Source organism: Amblyomma americanum, chromosome 6 (genome assembly GCF_052857255.1).
Source record: "Amblyomma americanum isolate KBUSLIRL-KWMA chromosome 6, ASM5285725v1, whole genome shotgun sequence".
In the NCBI taxonomy this organism is placed as follows: domain Eukaryota; kingdom Metazoa; phylum Arthropoda; class Arachnida; order Ixodida; family Ixodidae; genus Amblyomma; species Amblyomma americanum.
The window spans coordinates 9,729,358-9,747,167 of record NC_135502.1 but is presented as its reverse complement, the minus strand read 5'-3'; the positions used below and the strand labels follow the sequence as shown (position 1 = coordinate 9,747,167).

Here is a 17,810-nt window from a genome sequence, read left to right as displayed (position 1 = left end):
CCAGGATGAACACCTTGTTGACTGTGGTGCAGTTCACTCACGGTCGCCTTCATCGAAGAGTAACCCCTGATACTTTCAAACAAGCAATGATACTTAAAGGGACCCTGAAATGATTTCGATGGGCATATTCTAATGCAACAGATCTGTAGAGGTGGTCTTTTTGGATATTCCAGTCAGATTTGAAAGCTTTGCGTTGGTCATTTAATTTATAAACAACTTTTAAAAATCGCTGGCCGAAATAGATCGCAACCGATTAGGGCGACATTTACCTCCTCCCAACCTCAAAAGGTGTTTTTATTATGAAATAACGCTGCATTCGTTACCTCACACACAATTAGTGGCAAACACGTCCCCTAAGCCAATGACGTCAGTGGGCAGGCTGGGCGAGCCTCGTGTTTGCTGCTAATTTTGTGTGAGCTAGGTAACGAATGCAGCGTTATTCCGTAATAAAAACACCTTTTGAGGTTGGGAGGAAATAAAGATAGCTTGCTCATTTTGGAGGTGCGCATATTACGCGCAGTAAAATTTCCTCTGTGGTCAATGAACACTGTCCCAAATTTTAATGGCATAAATAGGGGGAGCGCTCGTCTTATAAGCAAATACGTAATTGCTAGATTAAGTGAGAACGCAGGAACGCAACAGTGAGAACAGTATGCACGATTTTTCATTCAAAAATTCTACATCATTCTGCGTTAGAAAAGGCAGACTTCGCTCACATATAAACTACTGCTCATTAAGTATGAGGCACTGCTACACAAACCAATTTGAAAAAACTAGTCCTTCTTGAAAAACGGGCCCTCAGAATGGCTCACAACCGGTCAAAAAAAAAAAGACACTCAACAAAAAGCTTAATTTTCGGGAACAATATCATTAACGTTTTCAACCTATGTGCTTATAGAGTACTGCGCACCTGTAAAAAACAACAAAGAAGATGCACAAACAATATATCTGACTTAGCCCTGATTCAGTTATTTCACTGCACGTGTCCACGCCGTCACAAACCGCACTGAGTATTACGGAAAGGAAGAACAAACTATGGACGCCATATGGTAGCATTTGAACTTCCATCACTGCTTAATAAATTAATTGATGCAAATATTGACATAGGAAGTATTAGCTACTCTAACCACCTATACAACTTTTTTATTGACCCCTCCCTTTCCCAATCTATTCATTTCCTTGTCGAATAACTCTTTCTTAAGCATATTTTTGGTTGCTGCTGTTGTTATTTCCTTGTTCTATAATCGTTTTTGTTTTGGTTGCTGTAATTGTTGTTGTTTCGACCCGTTTTTCTTTGTCTACACACACACTGATGAATATTTATTTGTTTTCCTATTTAGTGCTTCTGCTTAGTTTCTTCAACTTTCTCTTTGCTATCATTATAGAAGGGCCGTGCATGCCACTGCTAACTTGCTGTACAGGGGGTGGGAACATTGTCAAGCGTTAATCGCTTTTTTTCACATCCCCTCCATCAATGGCCGGTTCTTTGGAACTAGCCACTGGCTGTCATAACATGTCTGATCTTTTTATCAGTAGAGTATAAATAGAATAATCTCTCACCGCCTCCGGCAGCGAAGCGCACCAATTGAATGCCGCCGCAAGGCTCTAGTTAGGTTGGCTTCACCGCATGGGAGCTATATGGCGTGCTGAATGAGTACAAGAGACTAAAGGCCAACCTCAAGCATAGCCAACGCTCACCGCGCGGCATGGTTTCACGGTGCTAGCGCTGTCAGCAGGCGCCCAATATAACGCGCAGCCGGCTCACCTCCGCGCGCGTAAAGTAATTTAAAAACGCCGTTATAAGAAGCGCCCCTTGCAGGGGCGCGGCGCGCAGCTTGATATACTGCGTGACTTTTCTATGCGTTTCTACAAGACCTTCAAGGCGGTAGTCAGTGTGTTCGATATAGCAGAGAATTCAAAATGCACAGGCTCGATATATCCGGGAACTTTACGTTTTGGGCGAGATGGTTCTTTGTGCTTTTGGAATATTTACGTACACACAAGACAGGCCTATGGATGTTCCCTTTCATGTCCTGCCTTGTGTGCGCGCAAATATTTCCCAAAGATATATCTGGGCTTGACTGTATAAATAGTGCTTTGCAGGAACATTATGCAATCAACGATAGGATTACGTTATCAGTATAAAAACAACGTTAGGAGTAATAATAGCAGAAAGGAGTGTATGCAACAGGACAGGTAGCGCATAACCAATCGTTTATTTATCGGGTATAGCGCGGGGGTGTGGTACGTATCAGTTTTCCGCTGACCGCATTTTTTAGTGGGCTATATGCTGTTTAAGATTAGCTGTTGAGCGAATGTAATCGTTGCTCGATTTACATTCCTTATGTATGCATGAATTGACCTGTACTATCCAAATAGTGCACTTAATACATTTTAAGCTATTGAAACAAAAGCTCACTTGGGGAATCTCGTCGCGGGTAGGCCATTTTCTACGCAAAGGAGGTGGGAATTGGTTATTTTTATGACGTGTAAATAAAATGGTATGTGGTATTTAAGGTTTAATGTCCCAAAACTGCATAATAGGTTATGAAAGATGCTTAGTGAAAGGCTACGGAATGATTTCGACCACACAGAGTTGTTTAACGCACACTGACATTGATTAACACTCGGGAGTCTCTTGTGCTTCGTCCCTGTTGAAATGCTGCCGCCGCGGCGGGGATTCGATCCCGCAACCTTGGGCCCAGGAGCCGAACGCTATAGCCACTAAGTAGTCGCCGCGAGTATACGACATTTTCCGACTCATGGCGAATCAGAGAAAACAAAAAAAGTTAAACCGCTTGCCCATTGAGGAGACGGCCCTTTGTTTCGATATTTATCGAAAGATATCACTACCACACTGTTTACTACCGTTGAGATCAAGGCACCCTAGATTACTTACTACCTTTCATACTTTGAATATGTCCTCTGAGGGCATGTCGCCTCACCGTTCAGAAAGGGCGCGAATGACCCCCAGACCTTGTGCTTGGCTTGCGCTTGTGAAGTTGCTGAGCACGACAGCTTCAAGCTGGCCGAGGAGCTGCTTGCAGACCGAAGAGGCACATCGCATTCTCGTAACTCGGAAGCACACGCCGCGCTGCTTTCCTTCAATTTCTACGGCACTAGCCCGCCGAGATAGCACTGCACGGGAAAGCGACGAACCAATCCTGACCGGCAAAGAATTCACTTGACAGGGGTTCCTTACCGGAAATCTCGGGGGATGTCACAAATGTCTGTCGCTTCTCAGCAATTTTCCGGCGGTCCGAGTTCTGTCCTCGGTAGAAATAACATATTTGCAACGTTCGGAAACTGATCATTCAATTCAGGTGGGCTGATCATTCAATTCAATTCAGCTGTGGGACGTCGACCCTTTTCGACGAATGTTTCAGCCCGGCGTGGTCGCGTTGCTATTGCCGCCGCTATGGCCCAGGTACTAACATTTGGCGGTGCACATGGGCTAACAGTGGGGACGCTGCGGCGACAGCAAGATGAAACGCTTTCACAGAGCCTTGGCTTGACGGCGTTCCTTTATCGCCTGCTGTGTATATTAGGCGCGCCTCAACTTTGTTTCCATGTATATAGGATCATACGTGCAGTGTTGGCTCTTTGTTTTGCTGAATGAGGCTTCGTTTCGGTTCTGCATTCAAAGTTTACACTTTGCCATTCCTCATTCTTTGTTATTGTCCTGATATTCTCCGAACTGGCCTCGATGGTCCACCCGATCTATGTACTTTCACAATACGATGTTTGCTACTTGCCTACATAATGATTTCTTGAGTGGGATTCATGCTGTTTACTCGCGTTATACTGCTGAAAATGTCGGACCTACTTCATGTGTAGTATGAGCATGTGGCCATATAGAATCGGGAATAAGCTATTTGTATCACCAAGCGAAGCATCTGTATGTTGACTTCACTACGTATGCCACTATAGGATCTGTTGCGTAGATAAATGCAACTAATATTTTTTGACAGTGAAATCACCCACGAAAACCCTGTAGACTATAAATAAACCGCTGAAAGCTCTAAATGCGATCACCAATGAAGAACTAAAGTGACAAGGGACCTGTGAAGTGCCTTTCAAGCGCGCCTTGTTCATCTTTCGGCTCCTTAATGCTGGCGACTTGGGTGACAAGTGCAGCGTTGTAGTGCCTTACATAAAAACATGAAGATAAATAAGAGCACCAGAAAAAGTGTACTGTTATTTTTTCGCTTCCGGCACCAGCAACATTTACACGGATACCGCAGAAACTCATCCACGTGCATGCTGTACGCGCAACTACTGATTCGTCGATCCCTTCCATTAATGATCGCATTGGGTCTACGGCTGTTTTTGTTACTGAGCTCATCTCTGTATTTCCAGGCCTAAGCATACAGATTACCCGCCTACGGTGCCACAGGCAACGCGAAACTTCCGGAACGGAAGCAAACTGCAGCGCACACATTTGCGGCGACCTCCACCCGAGTGCGGGGTGCGCGCTGCGGGGAAAGCTTTTCTGGGGCCCGTCTGACGATGTTGTCGCCGCAGTTATTCCGCTCCACATTCACTGCCCGCTATTAACGGCGGAGCGCAGAATGAAGCCCGAGGGAGGGGGGGGGGGGCGAAGTTTGTACTCCAGCTGCTCCGTGGGCGGATTGCGGCCCGGTTTCTGGCACCGGAGCAACGCGCGCAGCGGTTCTCCCGTTCCTCGCGGCACCCGAGCGGAGTGGAAAAAGCTGGGAGGTTGGTGGAGGCGCTGGGAGGTTGACAAACGCGCCGAGCTGCCGTCCCCTGGACCCGAGCCAGTAGCCGGGCCTGGCCTTAACCCCGGAGCGGAGCGGGGCACGCGTGTCTGCGAACACGAACAACGCGCGTTCGTACCGAGCATGCAGGGTCGAAGCAGGCGAGCCGCATGGAGCGCTGAGCGATCTGACGGCTGGCTGCTCGCAAACGTCAACACCGTGCGAAGAGAGATATAAAACTCTTAATTACGAAGTTTAAACTCCGAGGCATTCGTTGTAAAATATTAGTTCGGGGCGTTAGGCGACGTGTCCAGTCGCCCAGCTTCGATGAATGGTTTGACGTGGGAAGCCAAAACACTGAAAAACTGTTCCACCCAATCATGTAGTGAAGCCAGCCATTCCAGCCATGATCAGAGGGACAGAGGGTTTGAAAGGGGGCATCTCTCAGATTACGGAGCTTGGGAGAAAAGGTGTGTGAAATGATTCGACGGTATTATGGACGTTTGAGCTTGCCGCACGATGGTACCATCAGCGGCAAGCTGATGAGCAGCGCCTTCTCTGCAGTCCACATATAAGGGGTGAGAAGGATGGCCTCATTTAATGACTTCAGCCATATCCTCCTTCTCTCCTTCGTGGCCTCTACAGAGACGCAACGTCGACTTTGTAGTCGGTGCAGTGCCGGGTCGAGAAGTCGACCATCTATAGACCCAGTGGCCGAAAACTTAACTTGTCGAAAACGTTAGAAGAAAATGCCCAGCAGACTCGCGAGCATGTCGAGATCTACTGATTTTCCCCGGCAAGTTTATCTCTCTTTTTGTTTGAGAGGAACTTCTTGGAATGCAGTTTTGTGGTCAAGCTTAGTTCGCGATATCAAGTTCACAAATACATTAACTTCATGGCTGCCTTTTTAGTTAAAGTGAATTAGTTCACAAACTCTGGAAATTTGTGCATTCGGGTTTCATTTCTATTATGGGGAATCCAATTCCGCTAACCTGCTGCTTTTGCAGTGACAGTTTCCCACAAGATATTTTTTTTCACTGCCATGGTTTTCTTTGCTTGCTGTTCTTTTGTTTGGAATTGCAATATGTTAACCTAAGTGATAACCGCGACAAGACAACCGCTGGTCCTTAAGTGTAACGGAGTGGATTCCAAAAGAAGGAACCGTAGCAGGTGGCACAATGTTAAGTGGGCGGATTAGATTAAGAAGTTTCCGGGGATACGGTGGCCGCAGCTGGCAAAGCACAGGGTTGATTGAAGAGACACGACAGAGGCCTCTGCGCTGCTGTGGGCACAGTCAAGCAGATGACGATGATGATGCCCTAAGTGAATTGCTGATAAAAGAGACTTCATTCGCTTTTGGGCAGTGGCTTGCACTAAAAAATAGCGACATATGAGAAGATTGATCCGGTAACTTCATTCGAGAGTGTGTGGTGGCTCCAGCGAGAGAGGCCTGCACTGCTCGTTAATAAACGGTTAAGAAAAAAAAAACATTTTCTCGCGTTCAGTGCCGCATTTCGCCTCAACTGCCGCATGACACCTCGCGCCCAGAGCCTGCTCTGTGACCTCGTCCGAAGTGCTCGCGGGAAAGCACGCGTCTCGAGAGCCAGGGGTCACGACCGTTGCCTCGTCATTCGAGAAGCGGGGATGCCTAAGTGTGCGCACCCTATAGGGTATCGGTGAGCATCGAAAACAATCTACACGGCACTTGAAAAGTTTGCGCGGTCCGCCGCGAAGCGGTTCATCGCCACTTGCGGGCCGGGCCAAGCCAAGCGGTGTGCCCCATGCAGGGGGACGCATTCACCGGCGGGAATCTGCGCGCTTTCGCTCTCACAGCCTCCGCCGAGGTGAAACCCGACGCTGCAGCGCTGGTCGACCGATGTCCCGCGCCGGCCTGAAAGCACGTTCCCATATGGGCCCCGCCGTCATCTTCCCAGTGCACCTCGTACCCCGACGAGGAACAGCAAACTGGCTGGCTGCTTTTGCGCCCCTCGGGTGGCGTCCGGTGCGAGAAGGATGTTTTGCTCGTGAAGTTGCCGTGCCGTGCACTCCGTCGAGTCTCTGCCGCGGTCACTTCGTCTGCTGCGCTAACGGTGCCAGCGCGACAGTCCTGACTCCGGCGAACAAGGCACAGGAACTCGACTCCTGCGACGGCTGACTAGGGCTATGTGCTGAGGTATTTGGCTGGGCCTTTCGTTCGCTTCTTGGCCGTTTTTGCGTGGCAAGAAAACCTTCGTGTTTTAAAGCAAGACGCTCGAGAAGGACGCAGGAAGACAAGAGGAACGTACACGGGCAAGGCCGTCTCGTGCGCCTTGTTTTCAGCTTGTCATGAACCAACTCGGCCACCATGTAGACCCCTCCGAATTCCGTATCTGCTGGTCTCTCTTCGAGCTCGTGATGCTTTGCCGAGGACGCAGGCTTCCTTTGCGCATTGATTGGTTGCAGTTTCGTCTTCCGGTTTCCTCGCATGATTCACGCAGAGATGGCCCGATGGCACACTTCCTTCTCGCTGTCGACCAGCTCACTATGAGCTTGTCAGCTCAGTCAATTAATATGCCGACGGCTGATTGTAAGAAAAAGACTTTCAACGAACAGCGCTTCACGCATCTCAGGAAACATCAACATGCTGAACTTTTGTTGAATAATGCTTTTTGCGGGCGCATGTAACCGCTCCCCCGCCTTTCTATTCACATCAGCAGATAAACTCTTGAGGAAAATATCTCTTGCGTGAGCACCATGACCAACAGCAGATGCACGAGCACTGCATAATGTAACGCGATGTTGTCGGAGATCGCCGTTCGCAAGCACGAGTTTTCTTGCCTTGCAAAACACCAAACGTACAATAAGCCAGTCCTGTCGTTTTTGGGTGTATTATGTGTCCTTGTTTCCTTTTGCGCTGTCTTGGAGATGCTTTAGCATGAGCCAGCTTTCCCAAACCTAAGTAGCACAATCATCGCTAAACTCCTCAGTAACAAAATATTATTGTACAGTAGCAATATAACCCGGAAAGCAGTGCTCACCGTAGGCCTGCTGGCCATTGAACAGTGTCATTGCCGTCACTTCGTTTGCCATGTTTTGAGGCTTTCCGTCACGCAACAGTTTCTAAATAAAACGCATGTCGTCAAACAAGAGACCTGACTGGTAAAACCTGAAAAGCAACGTTGCTTGTTTGCCAGCGTTTAACTTGTTTAAAAGCACGCAGAACGCTTTGGTGCGTGGCTAAGAAAAAGCTGTCATCGTCACTTCAGATGGAAAAAGGCGAAATTTCCAAGAGATTTCTTCAACACCAGCTGTGGAGTTTTATCTTCGAGCTAACACCTCCATCAGACAGTCTCTGCGTCACTTCAGACACACTCCGCAACATTTCACTGGCACAGAGCAGGCCAGTACGACGGCGCTCTGGTAAGGATCGCCCGTGTACTAGGCGCCCATTTTTGGAGCTTGTCTATTCGAACACTGCCGAGTGCTGGAACTTATCACGCGACTTCTGAGCCCAACGTCGCGCGACTGAATCCCGGCCGCGGCGGCCGCATATCGATGCAGCCGAGATGCAAACGACACGAGTGTGCTTTTGCGGTGTCAGTGCATGTGAAAGAACCACACGTGGTCGTAATTAATCCGGAGCCCTCCATTACTTTGTCTCTTACAGCCCATGCGCAGCTTTGAGACTTTAATTCCCACCTTCCATACCATACCATACCATACCATACCATACCATACCATACCATACCATACCATACCATACCATTGTAACACGATTTCCTGGTCTTAAATATGCGCTTCTTCAGTTCTTTTTGACATTAACTGCGCTAAAGTGCAACGAAGTGATATTTCTGTTGCGCTAGCTTCGTTGGGTTTTATGGCACATAAGCAGCTAAGGCTGACATGCTCCAAAGACGAAAGGGATACTTCTGTATGTAGCTCTGTTTGCCCGATCGAGTCGACCCGCAGTCGGTGATCTTCTGTCGGCCCACTCCTTGTCTCGCACACCGAAGACATGGCTTACAAGTGTGTGGCTCTTGGCCAAGTTTCGACTACAGCAGACAACACAGGTATACCGCGATAAAGATCGGCCCAGGTCCCGCGGAATCGGCGGTTCTCGGTGCCCATCGGTGGTGCGAGAGCCCCGAAAGGCAAACAGCGGCCGCATGGCCCGCATCGCGGCTGGAAAGGTGCCGCGCCGAGACTTGCACTGTGAAAGGGCGAGATTGCGCTTAGAGCTTTGAAAGCGTGCTCTCCTTCCTTCTCTCTCTCTTGTTTGGTGGAGCTGAAATTGTCACTTTCCAAAACGGAACACAATTCCAAGAATGCCGACGGCTGGTGCTTACTGAAGACGCGGCACTGCTTTCTCGAGCCAAGCGAGCATTTTCCAGCGCCTTTGCGCTTCTTTTTTTTTCGAATTGAGCTGTCGAAATGACTTGAACTCCTGTAAAATGAAATAATCACACCTTGCACGGAATGTTTACTCCTGCGACTTTTGCAAGGAAGCACTGTTGTTAAAGTTTCCAAAGCGCTCTTAAACCAACGTATTACTGCATCATTCAAACGAAAAAAAACTGCGATTAACAAAGAAATATATAGCACGCCGCTATCGCCAGGCTTACAGTTATCGAGAAGCCTGGCAGCCTTGACGATGGCTGCTGGGTGCAATCAACATTGTGCGTCGCCATCGAGAAGTGCGCGGGCAGTCGCAGCGGTTTTATGGCACACTCGCGTGGATACACGGCAGAGAAAATCCGATCGGATCACGGGCTTATCTGAGCGCTACAAATGGAAGTGGTACGTCGCGCTCGTGGGCTTGGAAGCCAAGCTGTGCCAAGGCCGGGCCTTTTTGCGCGGAAAGCGCTGTCGTTACGCGAGCGATATGCGGTGACTTCAGAGAGTTATAGCAGCTGACCCAGAGTCCGGCCCCTGTTACGGCCTTGACCAGAGTACGCATGCGCGCACCTGCTTCTAAGCCTTTGGCGCATGCGTTTCTGTAGCGTCGCGTCCCGCTAGCTAGTTTGGCAGAAAACTTCGTCAGCTGTAACACTAATTACACGAACACATTTTTACAAAGCTGCGTTATAGCAAGGATTCAAGTTGGGGCCGCACATTACAACTGAGAAAAACGTAATTATGCCAAGAAAAAAAAAGCCGGAGCGCAACTGCCTTTGGTTAGCGCTAAGGTTTCTTTTCTTCTCGCACGTTACAACGTTTTGCGGCTTTGAAATGTCATATTGCGCCTGTGAAGTGAAGGTTAGGAGATTGGAACGTTTTGTATAAAAAACAAAAAATAGAGAGAGCGTCATAAAAGCTGAAACTATTTGACGGCGGTAGAAGAATTAACGTTATGTAAGCGAGCTACGCCACTGAACATCTGTGCAGTGAAGGCCACTGCCGTGTTTCCGGGTTCGTCGCACACGGAGGCACGTGGCACGTTCTGAAACGTCCTAAGAGGACGAAATGTGACGTGCCATACTCCATTTTATTTCTCATCGTTCGTTGCTTCTTTTAACGACTCTGTGATGTCAAAATGGCCCGCTCTGACGGAGTGGTAATCGCCCTGCTCCCCGGCACTTCGCAGGTCGCCCCAGCAAGCGCACAGCCGCCTTCGCCGCCGCTCAGCCCGGTCTCGGGAAGGTCGTGACGTCCCATACGCCAGAAGAAGACCAGCCAGCTACCAGACGCACCGGCGGCGGAGACGGAGACAGGGGTCCAGCGGCACACCGCGACAGGGTCAGTGCCGGCTGAACTTCCCTGCAGCCGTTGCCATTGATGTTGCTCAGTGCTGAGGTGTCATCACTGCCCACCACTACCATTCTCATCATCACGATAACGAGGGGTCTCGAAGAGGGGGAGGGCACGGTAATAAAGATAACAAGACTGGCGACAAAAGATGATACACACGAAGCAAGTTCGAAAAGAGGTCGAGAAACAAGGCGGCTCACGCCACTCTGGCGTTGCCATTTCACGCTGCTGGGAAACTATCTCGTGAAGGCTTAACCGCCAGCCTAGATTTACTCGGGCTGTGCCTCAGTTTTCGGAGAGCGCAGGAAGAGAGGCTTGCTCATCCCGTTACGGCAAGGCGTCGCTGGCTGACGTCATCCAGAGACCATCCGCAAGATGTATACAGGGCAACAATTAAATTCAGGCTGCGATTTGGGCAAGCTCGTACTGATTCTCTCTGTGCTGTTAAATTATAAAACAGGATGAACCATGAAAAAGAAGAATGGCGAAAGGTACGAAGCAGCAAAGCTTCCCAAGTGTACAAAAGTATTTCTCGGCAACTTCGTGCTTGACAGGCCTGGAGGGCGTTGATAAACACCGTTCCTCTCACTGCCTACAGTCTCGCATGAACGGGAACCTTTATTTTTATTTCTCTTTTGAACATCAACTCAATATTTGTCTTGCCATTTAAGAACGTAACGAGTGCGGTATATGCTAGATTGCGCTGCTCCGGCGACCATTGTAGGCATGCGCTGACAGTGGAGATGTACTACAAAGCAGCGTAACGCACTTGCCTCTACTGTACATGTCCTCGCGTTCTCCGCCGGTGCCCTATTCCGCGGCCATGCGCCGACTAGTGCAACTGTTGACCCTGTTCAGTCGTTAATCGTGCTGCTGCGAAAGCGGCAGTCCGAAGGTGACCATTTCCTGTGCGTGATGGTAATGCAGGCTATGCGGCTCTCTGTAGCGGAAATATAACGAGCCAATTGCATCCGAGAGCGGCCGTGCGCAGCAAGCACTTGAAAGGAGATAGACCAGCGTGTGACTCCAGGCAAGATTTGATGAGCCACGGAGTTAGCAGCGCAGTAGCGTTGGGATAGTTGGTGAGGCGGATCTTTCTTAGACATTTGTGGGGGTCACAGCGCTGTCCAAAGAGCTCAACCTCGGTGGTTTATTCAGGGCCATCTTCATAAGCAAATTCCCAGACGGTGGTTGCTATCGGACAGTAAATGTTATCACTAAAAAAATAGAAAAATAATCTTTGGCCACACTATGTGTCGCGCTAACAGCAGGCGAATTATCGAGTTAGTGATCATGGGTATGCACCGACGACGGCCCCTGCACATTACCATGCCGTTTTAAGGGAAGTGTAGTTCTCCTACAGCGTAATATGCAAACCTGAATCGGCTCCCTATGGAGTGCAACTCCAATGGTGCGCACCTCGGCATTATGATCACGCCGAGAAAACGAAATGGAACTATACAGCGCCTGTAATTTATTTCTATCTCTCTTTTGAGCCCCCCGTTCTACCTCGAACATGTATTCTATGAAAATTATTAAAGAAGAAAAAATGGAAGAATCTTCATCATACTGGCATTACCCCGTCATCGCTTAATCAGGCGGGAAAGCTGCGTCCATGTGAGCTTCCATCTTTAATTCCTTTTCAACCACATATTTGTCCTCTCGCCTTCATTTGGGTAACTGATGCTCATGATATATCCAGGCTTTCCTCCTGTCCTTCCCTGTCGTTGTGGCGGCCGGTGTCGGCTTGATTGATCGATTGGTCGATCGATTGATTGATTGATTGATTGATTGATTGATTGATTGATTGATTGATTGATTGATTGATTGATTGATTGATTGATTGATTGATTGATCGATTGAAGTCTTCGAGTGCTCGGAGGATAGGTACGACTCACTATTTTCAAGCGAGCTTTCCGCATAGCATAGGCTGTGAGATGCACCAGTTATGGGAATGGCTTAACGCGGGACCACTTCTGCTGACATTATGGAAACAATGAATAACTGCGCAAAAAGGACGGGACAAGAGAGAAGAATCACACGAGACAAGCGCTTATGAAAACAATGCATAACTTCGCAAAAAGGACGGGACAAGAGAAAAGAATCACACGAGACAAGCGCTTGTCTCGTGTGATTCTTCTGTCTTGTCCCGTCCTTTTTGCGCAGTTATTCATTGTTTCCATAATCTCCTACCAACTAGCCTCTCACCGCACTCTGCTGAAAACCCCCTCAGGAGCTGCGGAACCGACGAAAAATAATCCATCTGCGTAACCTCTTCTTTTCGAAGGCACACATGAGTGAGTGAGTGAGTGAGTGAGTGAGTGAGTGAGTGAGTGAGTGAGTGAGTGAGTGAGTGAGTGAGTGAGTGAGTGAGTGAGTGAGTGAGTGAGTGAGCGAGCGAGTGAGTGAGTGAGTGAGTGAGTTAGTTAGTTAGTTAGTTAGTTGATTGGTTAGTTAGTTAGTTAGTTAGTTAGTTAGTTAGTTAGTTAGTTAGTTCCCGTGTACAAGTTAACCACGCACAAAGATCGAGCGGGACACGAACTGCAGTGTGTCGCAGGTAGTTGTCAAGACGCTCAAGTGTCTCCGAAGTCGGCTAGCATCTGCTTATGAATACGAGTAGAGAGGGTAGATTGAGCCCGGATAGAAAGGGGTGGTCTCTCTCGCACCACAATTGTACCGCGGGCTGGCGTATGACGAGCCCTAGCATTTGGCCCTTTGCCGCCAGGTGGTGCCACTGGTTCGGTCTTGTGCGCGGAAGCCACAGAAAACCACCCGGGCACCGCCGGGCCGGCGCGCCTGCCTCGCCTTCGCCAATGCTCGCTGATTTCGCAACATCCCTCTATTAATACCCTTACGGCGAAGTTCTTGCTGTGCGCGCGTGTTTATATAAACGGGCAAGGCCTGCGACGGCCCTGTCTCAGCGCCACGGGTCTATCTGGGACAGGGAGGGGAGTCCAGATAAGGCCGAGCGCCCTCCGCAGCTCGCGCTCTGTGGGTTGCAAGTCGCCACAAACACGGAACGCAAGGAGCACCATGGCGCAAACAAGTGCCACGACGGTGCCAGAGGCTATTTACCACTTATTGCCTCACTTTCAAGACGACTACGATTTGAAGTATTGCCTATGAAGCCGGCCAGATAGGCTCAATTATTCGCTCTCGCGACGAACTCGGTATTCGAGGTTTTGCTTGTCTCTAATGACCCCAGTACGTTCGAAAAGAGTTTTCGTCCACCCATAGTTTTTGATGCAGGAAAAAAAAATAGGAAAAAAGAAACCTGCCTTTCTGTCACCCCCCTGCCCCTCACGCCATTTTTTTTTCATGATGGGTTATGATGAACGTATACGCGACTTCGCGTGCCGTCCGTCGTTTAACCCGAGGAAGAAGCAGGTCACGAGCTGCGAACAACACCTGCCCTGTGTCCCACTGAAGTTCCACAACAGCAGCCGTAATGAAGAATGCACGCGCCTGACCTCCGAAGTTCGTGGTGCGCTGGCGCTGCTGTGTTTGTAATAGGGGCAGACTGCCTAGTTTGGACGGAGGCGCTATTTTAACCACTTACAAATCCGACTGCAAAGAACTCGTGAAGCAGGCGCGTGTAGGGCACAGGACGACGGTGGCGGGATGGAAATCTAAACAGGCAGTCACGTTTCGTGCGCCATGGGACGTGTACACGCACGGCCGGCGCGCGCCTGAGTCGCAGCCGCATGCGCAGAGCTGAAGGTTACTAGAAAATTAAACAACGCCTCCTGAACGAAAATAAAGGGGCCGAACGCACGAAAATAGAGCTTGCTGGAAGAGGTTCAGCGCCGGGACGGGGCGCGGAAACGCGTAGTTTTGGTTGCTGCCATTTTGGGTCTTTATTTGACGCTCCATGGAAACACGAGGCGAGATGTTCGCGCGCTAAATATAAGCGATGGCTGGTGGCGCGGGACGGTGGTTTTGCCTTACTTAGAGCGTTCGCTTCCGCCGCGCGCCTCACTTTTTCTGCAGCGATCGGTTTTCGTCACCGTCGCGGAAGACGGGTCATCGCGCGCCCTCCTCGGCTCGCTGCCCTCCGCGCCTTCCGACGAGTGATGCGCGGGCGCTCAAAAATATTTGGCCGCTTACGTGTGCGGCAGGGAATGCCTCCGAGGACAGGGCGTGAGGCCGTCCAGGGGCTCTGGTTGACGGTAGCAGTCGCGCAGCTTCCTAGCTAGGCCTTCAAGCATGTGCGAGCCTCTTCTGCATCTCGGCGCTTTCACAAGCGTCATTCGAAAAAAAGCAGAGTACAGTGAAAACATGGCATAGTCTGCTCGAGAACTTTTAGCACTGAATATGCTATTTCAAGAGCAAAGTTGCCGAAATGTTTACGAGTGTAAGCGCCCATCGCCACTTCAAATATATATTATAAAATATGGGTTACCTAGTTATCCGTTCTTTTCCCCCGACAAAGATTTATGGGAGTCAAGATGGCGGTTATGGAGTATGAGAAATTGAATACACCTATGGCTCAAAGGGACATATCTGGACAGTTTTGCTGATCGACAAATTTTTTTTCAGCCTTTCCAAATACTCCTTCTCCTTAGAGCAATTGACAATTTTGTGTACGTACATCCTTCATGCGTGATCAGTTTGATTTCTCTATTTAAATATCCCCTCGCAGTTGGTTCGAACCGTTGCCTCCCTAATATTTTACGTTCTGCCATAAAATCGGAAGCGCCTTTTACGGGGGGAGCGCGCTAGCTTGCAGCCTAAGGATAGAAACTTGGGCCGTGCCTTCGCAGCCCTAGAATGGGGGCGTGGCTCGCACGCGAAGCGTCGCGTAAGTCAGAGCACGCTCTTCCGTCGGGCTTTGCCTTATACGTTCAGCTTGTCTTGACCTGAACCTTTGCTTGTTGCTTGCTGGTCTCGTAAAGTGGCTCATTATTGGCGTCGTGCACCCGAGGTTATTAAGGAACTTGCGTGTGTCATTGCTGGTCAGTCGCTATTCGTTGTCAAGTTGTGACGAGGTGGGCATAAGGAGGTCGTCTTTGTGTTCTGTGCTCACGAAATTCCTCTCCATGATGCGCGGCTTCAACCCCATTGCTCTTAGATTACCGTGGCTTGTGCTCTTGGTCTGTTTCGTTGTTGTAGACATAGGCAATGATGAAGCAAGCCCATCATGACAAAGGCTAGCTGTGGCATATCGACCACAAAGTATGTCACTCTGGTGATTCGTTCGAATGTTGCCATGGTGCCTACGTGGCTGTTGCATGGAAGCTGTACACACTGTATTCTGATGCCTTTCTCGAAATGGACAGTGCTGCCGCCACCCGTCAAAGCATTCTCTTACCTTCGAAGAGAGATTACGCTAGAATTACAGTTGGCACAGAAGTGGAAGCAGCAGGTGGCGCCGACCAAATCAGGGGGCGGACTCTCAAAGCTGTTCGCGTGTTAGGACGACGCGTGACTGACTGGTACTTATGCTAGCGTGATTATGCTAGGTGTTAGCTCTTCATGTGACTTGTCTCCAACGGGCGTCGCATTCCTGTATTAAACCACCACTTTTTTTTTTTCTGAGAGATGCGAGTGTATTTAGGGCAAGTGCTGTTCTTGCGGCGAGCTTCGCCGCGAGTTCCGACGGCTGCGACAAGCACACGGCTTATAAACATTCGCCCTTGGCGAAAATGAGGCACAACGTGTGTGCGAGCGCACCATCGGCATTTTCCCAGCACATGTATAACCAGTCACCTAATTTCCGCTGGACGAGGTTCGCGCACAGCGTGCTGCCACCGCACGACCTAAGAGCTTGACAGCCAAACAGTAGCGCTTTGCCGTTGCTACCATCTCCAGGCTTGCATAGCCACATTTGCCGTATGGTCGCAGTTATCGTAGTTACCATGTTTACCACACGACGGTGCCAGAACTGTCTAATGAGCGGTCGTGGCTGTAACGTAACGAAGGCAGGCAAGTACCGCCGCAACTCCTTGAGCAGATGTGGCTAGCCCTGGCTTCAAGGCCGACTCGCACCCGAGCAAGGCTACTGCTTGCCAACGGAGCTTCCTCGGTTTGGCGATCAAGCTTGGCGAGACCTGCATTGCGCAACTCCAATCGGGTGGCGGTTGTAATGACATTTGAGTTCTGTTTTCTCTATTCACGAAAAAGGCTTTGTCTCTCTCACTAACAACACTCGCTAAGCCTAATTCTACTGACTTGTTTACTGGCACTCTACTGGAATTTCCTTCTCTGTATTCGTTTCTTTTTTTTTTTTTTTCGTGTGAAGCAAGAAAAGTCTACTAATTTGATTGTATTTATCAAAAGTTACGTGCTCGCGAACAGACTGCTATTTGTTAAACATCATTGATTGATCAGTGTAGATGGTCGTAAGTATAAAAGGAAACAGTTTTTTTGGACGTGTCCCACTGCGAAAACTGAACTGCGACAGCAACAAAACTCGTTCGCCAGCGAGCCGTCAACAAACTGCCGAACTAAACTTTCCCGCAGCAGCTTGTCGTACTGCACGAACGACAGAAAAGCAAGGCAGTTTGCGGCGGTGTTACCTCGCTGTGACAGCTTTCGGCAACCAGAACTGGAGAAACAGCGTTCGTCAACGCGGTTTGGCCTGTTCACCGGCCGGGCGAATTCCTTGGCGAGAACATAGCAGCCAAAGCACGCACTTTGCAGTGATTGACCATGCCTTTCGAGCTAGCAAACATAGTTTGCTTTAGTCGCATTGTTGTCTGCCGCGGTGCGGCGCCTTGGAGGCGGGCAGACTACACTGCCGTCGACACCCGCGGCTGGCGGCTGCGGCCGCCGGGCGGTTTCAACGGCTCCGGCTGGGCGCCTCTCGGAGCTGGTCGCGACAGCCAGCAACAACTCTTCGCGAGTGCCGGCAGACAAGTCTGCTAGGCACTCGTGTAAACATGCCTCTGTCGTTTTCAGCCAGGAATGTGATCTATCGCGATGGTTGAACACAGGGACCCCGGAACAGGTGGCCGTCTGCTTCCCCCGTCCTGTGGTTCTTCGTTTTGGAACTAATTATGCGCAGCGCGTGCAACTGTCTCTCTATTTTCAGAGATAACCTTCGCTGCGCGTCTACTTCCCCCGGTCTCGAGCTGTTTGCACTCAGATCAGGTTTCCGACAAGCACCTCAATTCTATGGCGCTATTCACAAAGCACAGTGTGGCTCAGCTATTTGGTTTCGTAGCCAATCGTAAAGCATTTCGTTTCAGTTACCTAAGCCAGTCATGTCCCAACAGAAATTGTTGATTTTCTTACCTCCGTTCACGAGCAGGACCAGCCGAATTGAAACAGACTATGCGCAAACTTTATTAATGCAGTCGATAACTCCTCATGTGTACATCTTTATACAGGTGCCCATTTACATTTAAGTTTTATTGCTTAAGA

At 49.5% G+C, this 17,810-nt stretch overlaps 1 protein-coding gene across 2 annotated transcripts in view; it reads left to right on the top strand.

Annotated features, from left to right (window-relative positions):
• LOC144136276 (BTB/POZ domain-containing protein 6-B-like) overlaps positions 1 to 17,810 on the top strand; it is a 115,787-nt gene that overhangs the window by 38,034 nt on the left and 59,943 nt on the right. For both annotated transcript variants that reach the window (XM_077668492.1, XM_077668488.1), the window contains exon 2: positions 10,282 to 10,433. Coding sequence is in view for 1 of the 2 variants with exons in the window: in XM_077668488.1 (XP_077524614.1) it covers positions 10,282 to 10,433 (152 nt within the window). In the remaining variant the exon portion in view is untranslated. The remainder of the gene's footprint in view (positions 1 to 10,281; positions 10,434 to 17,810) is intronic.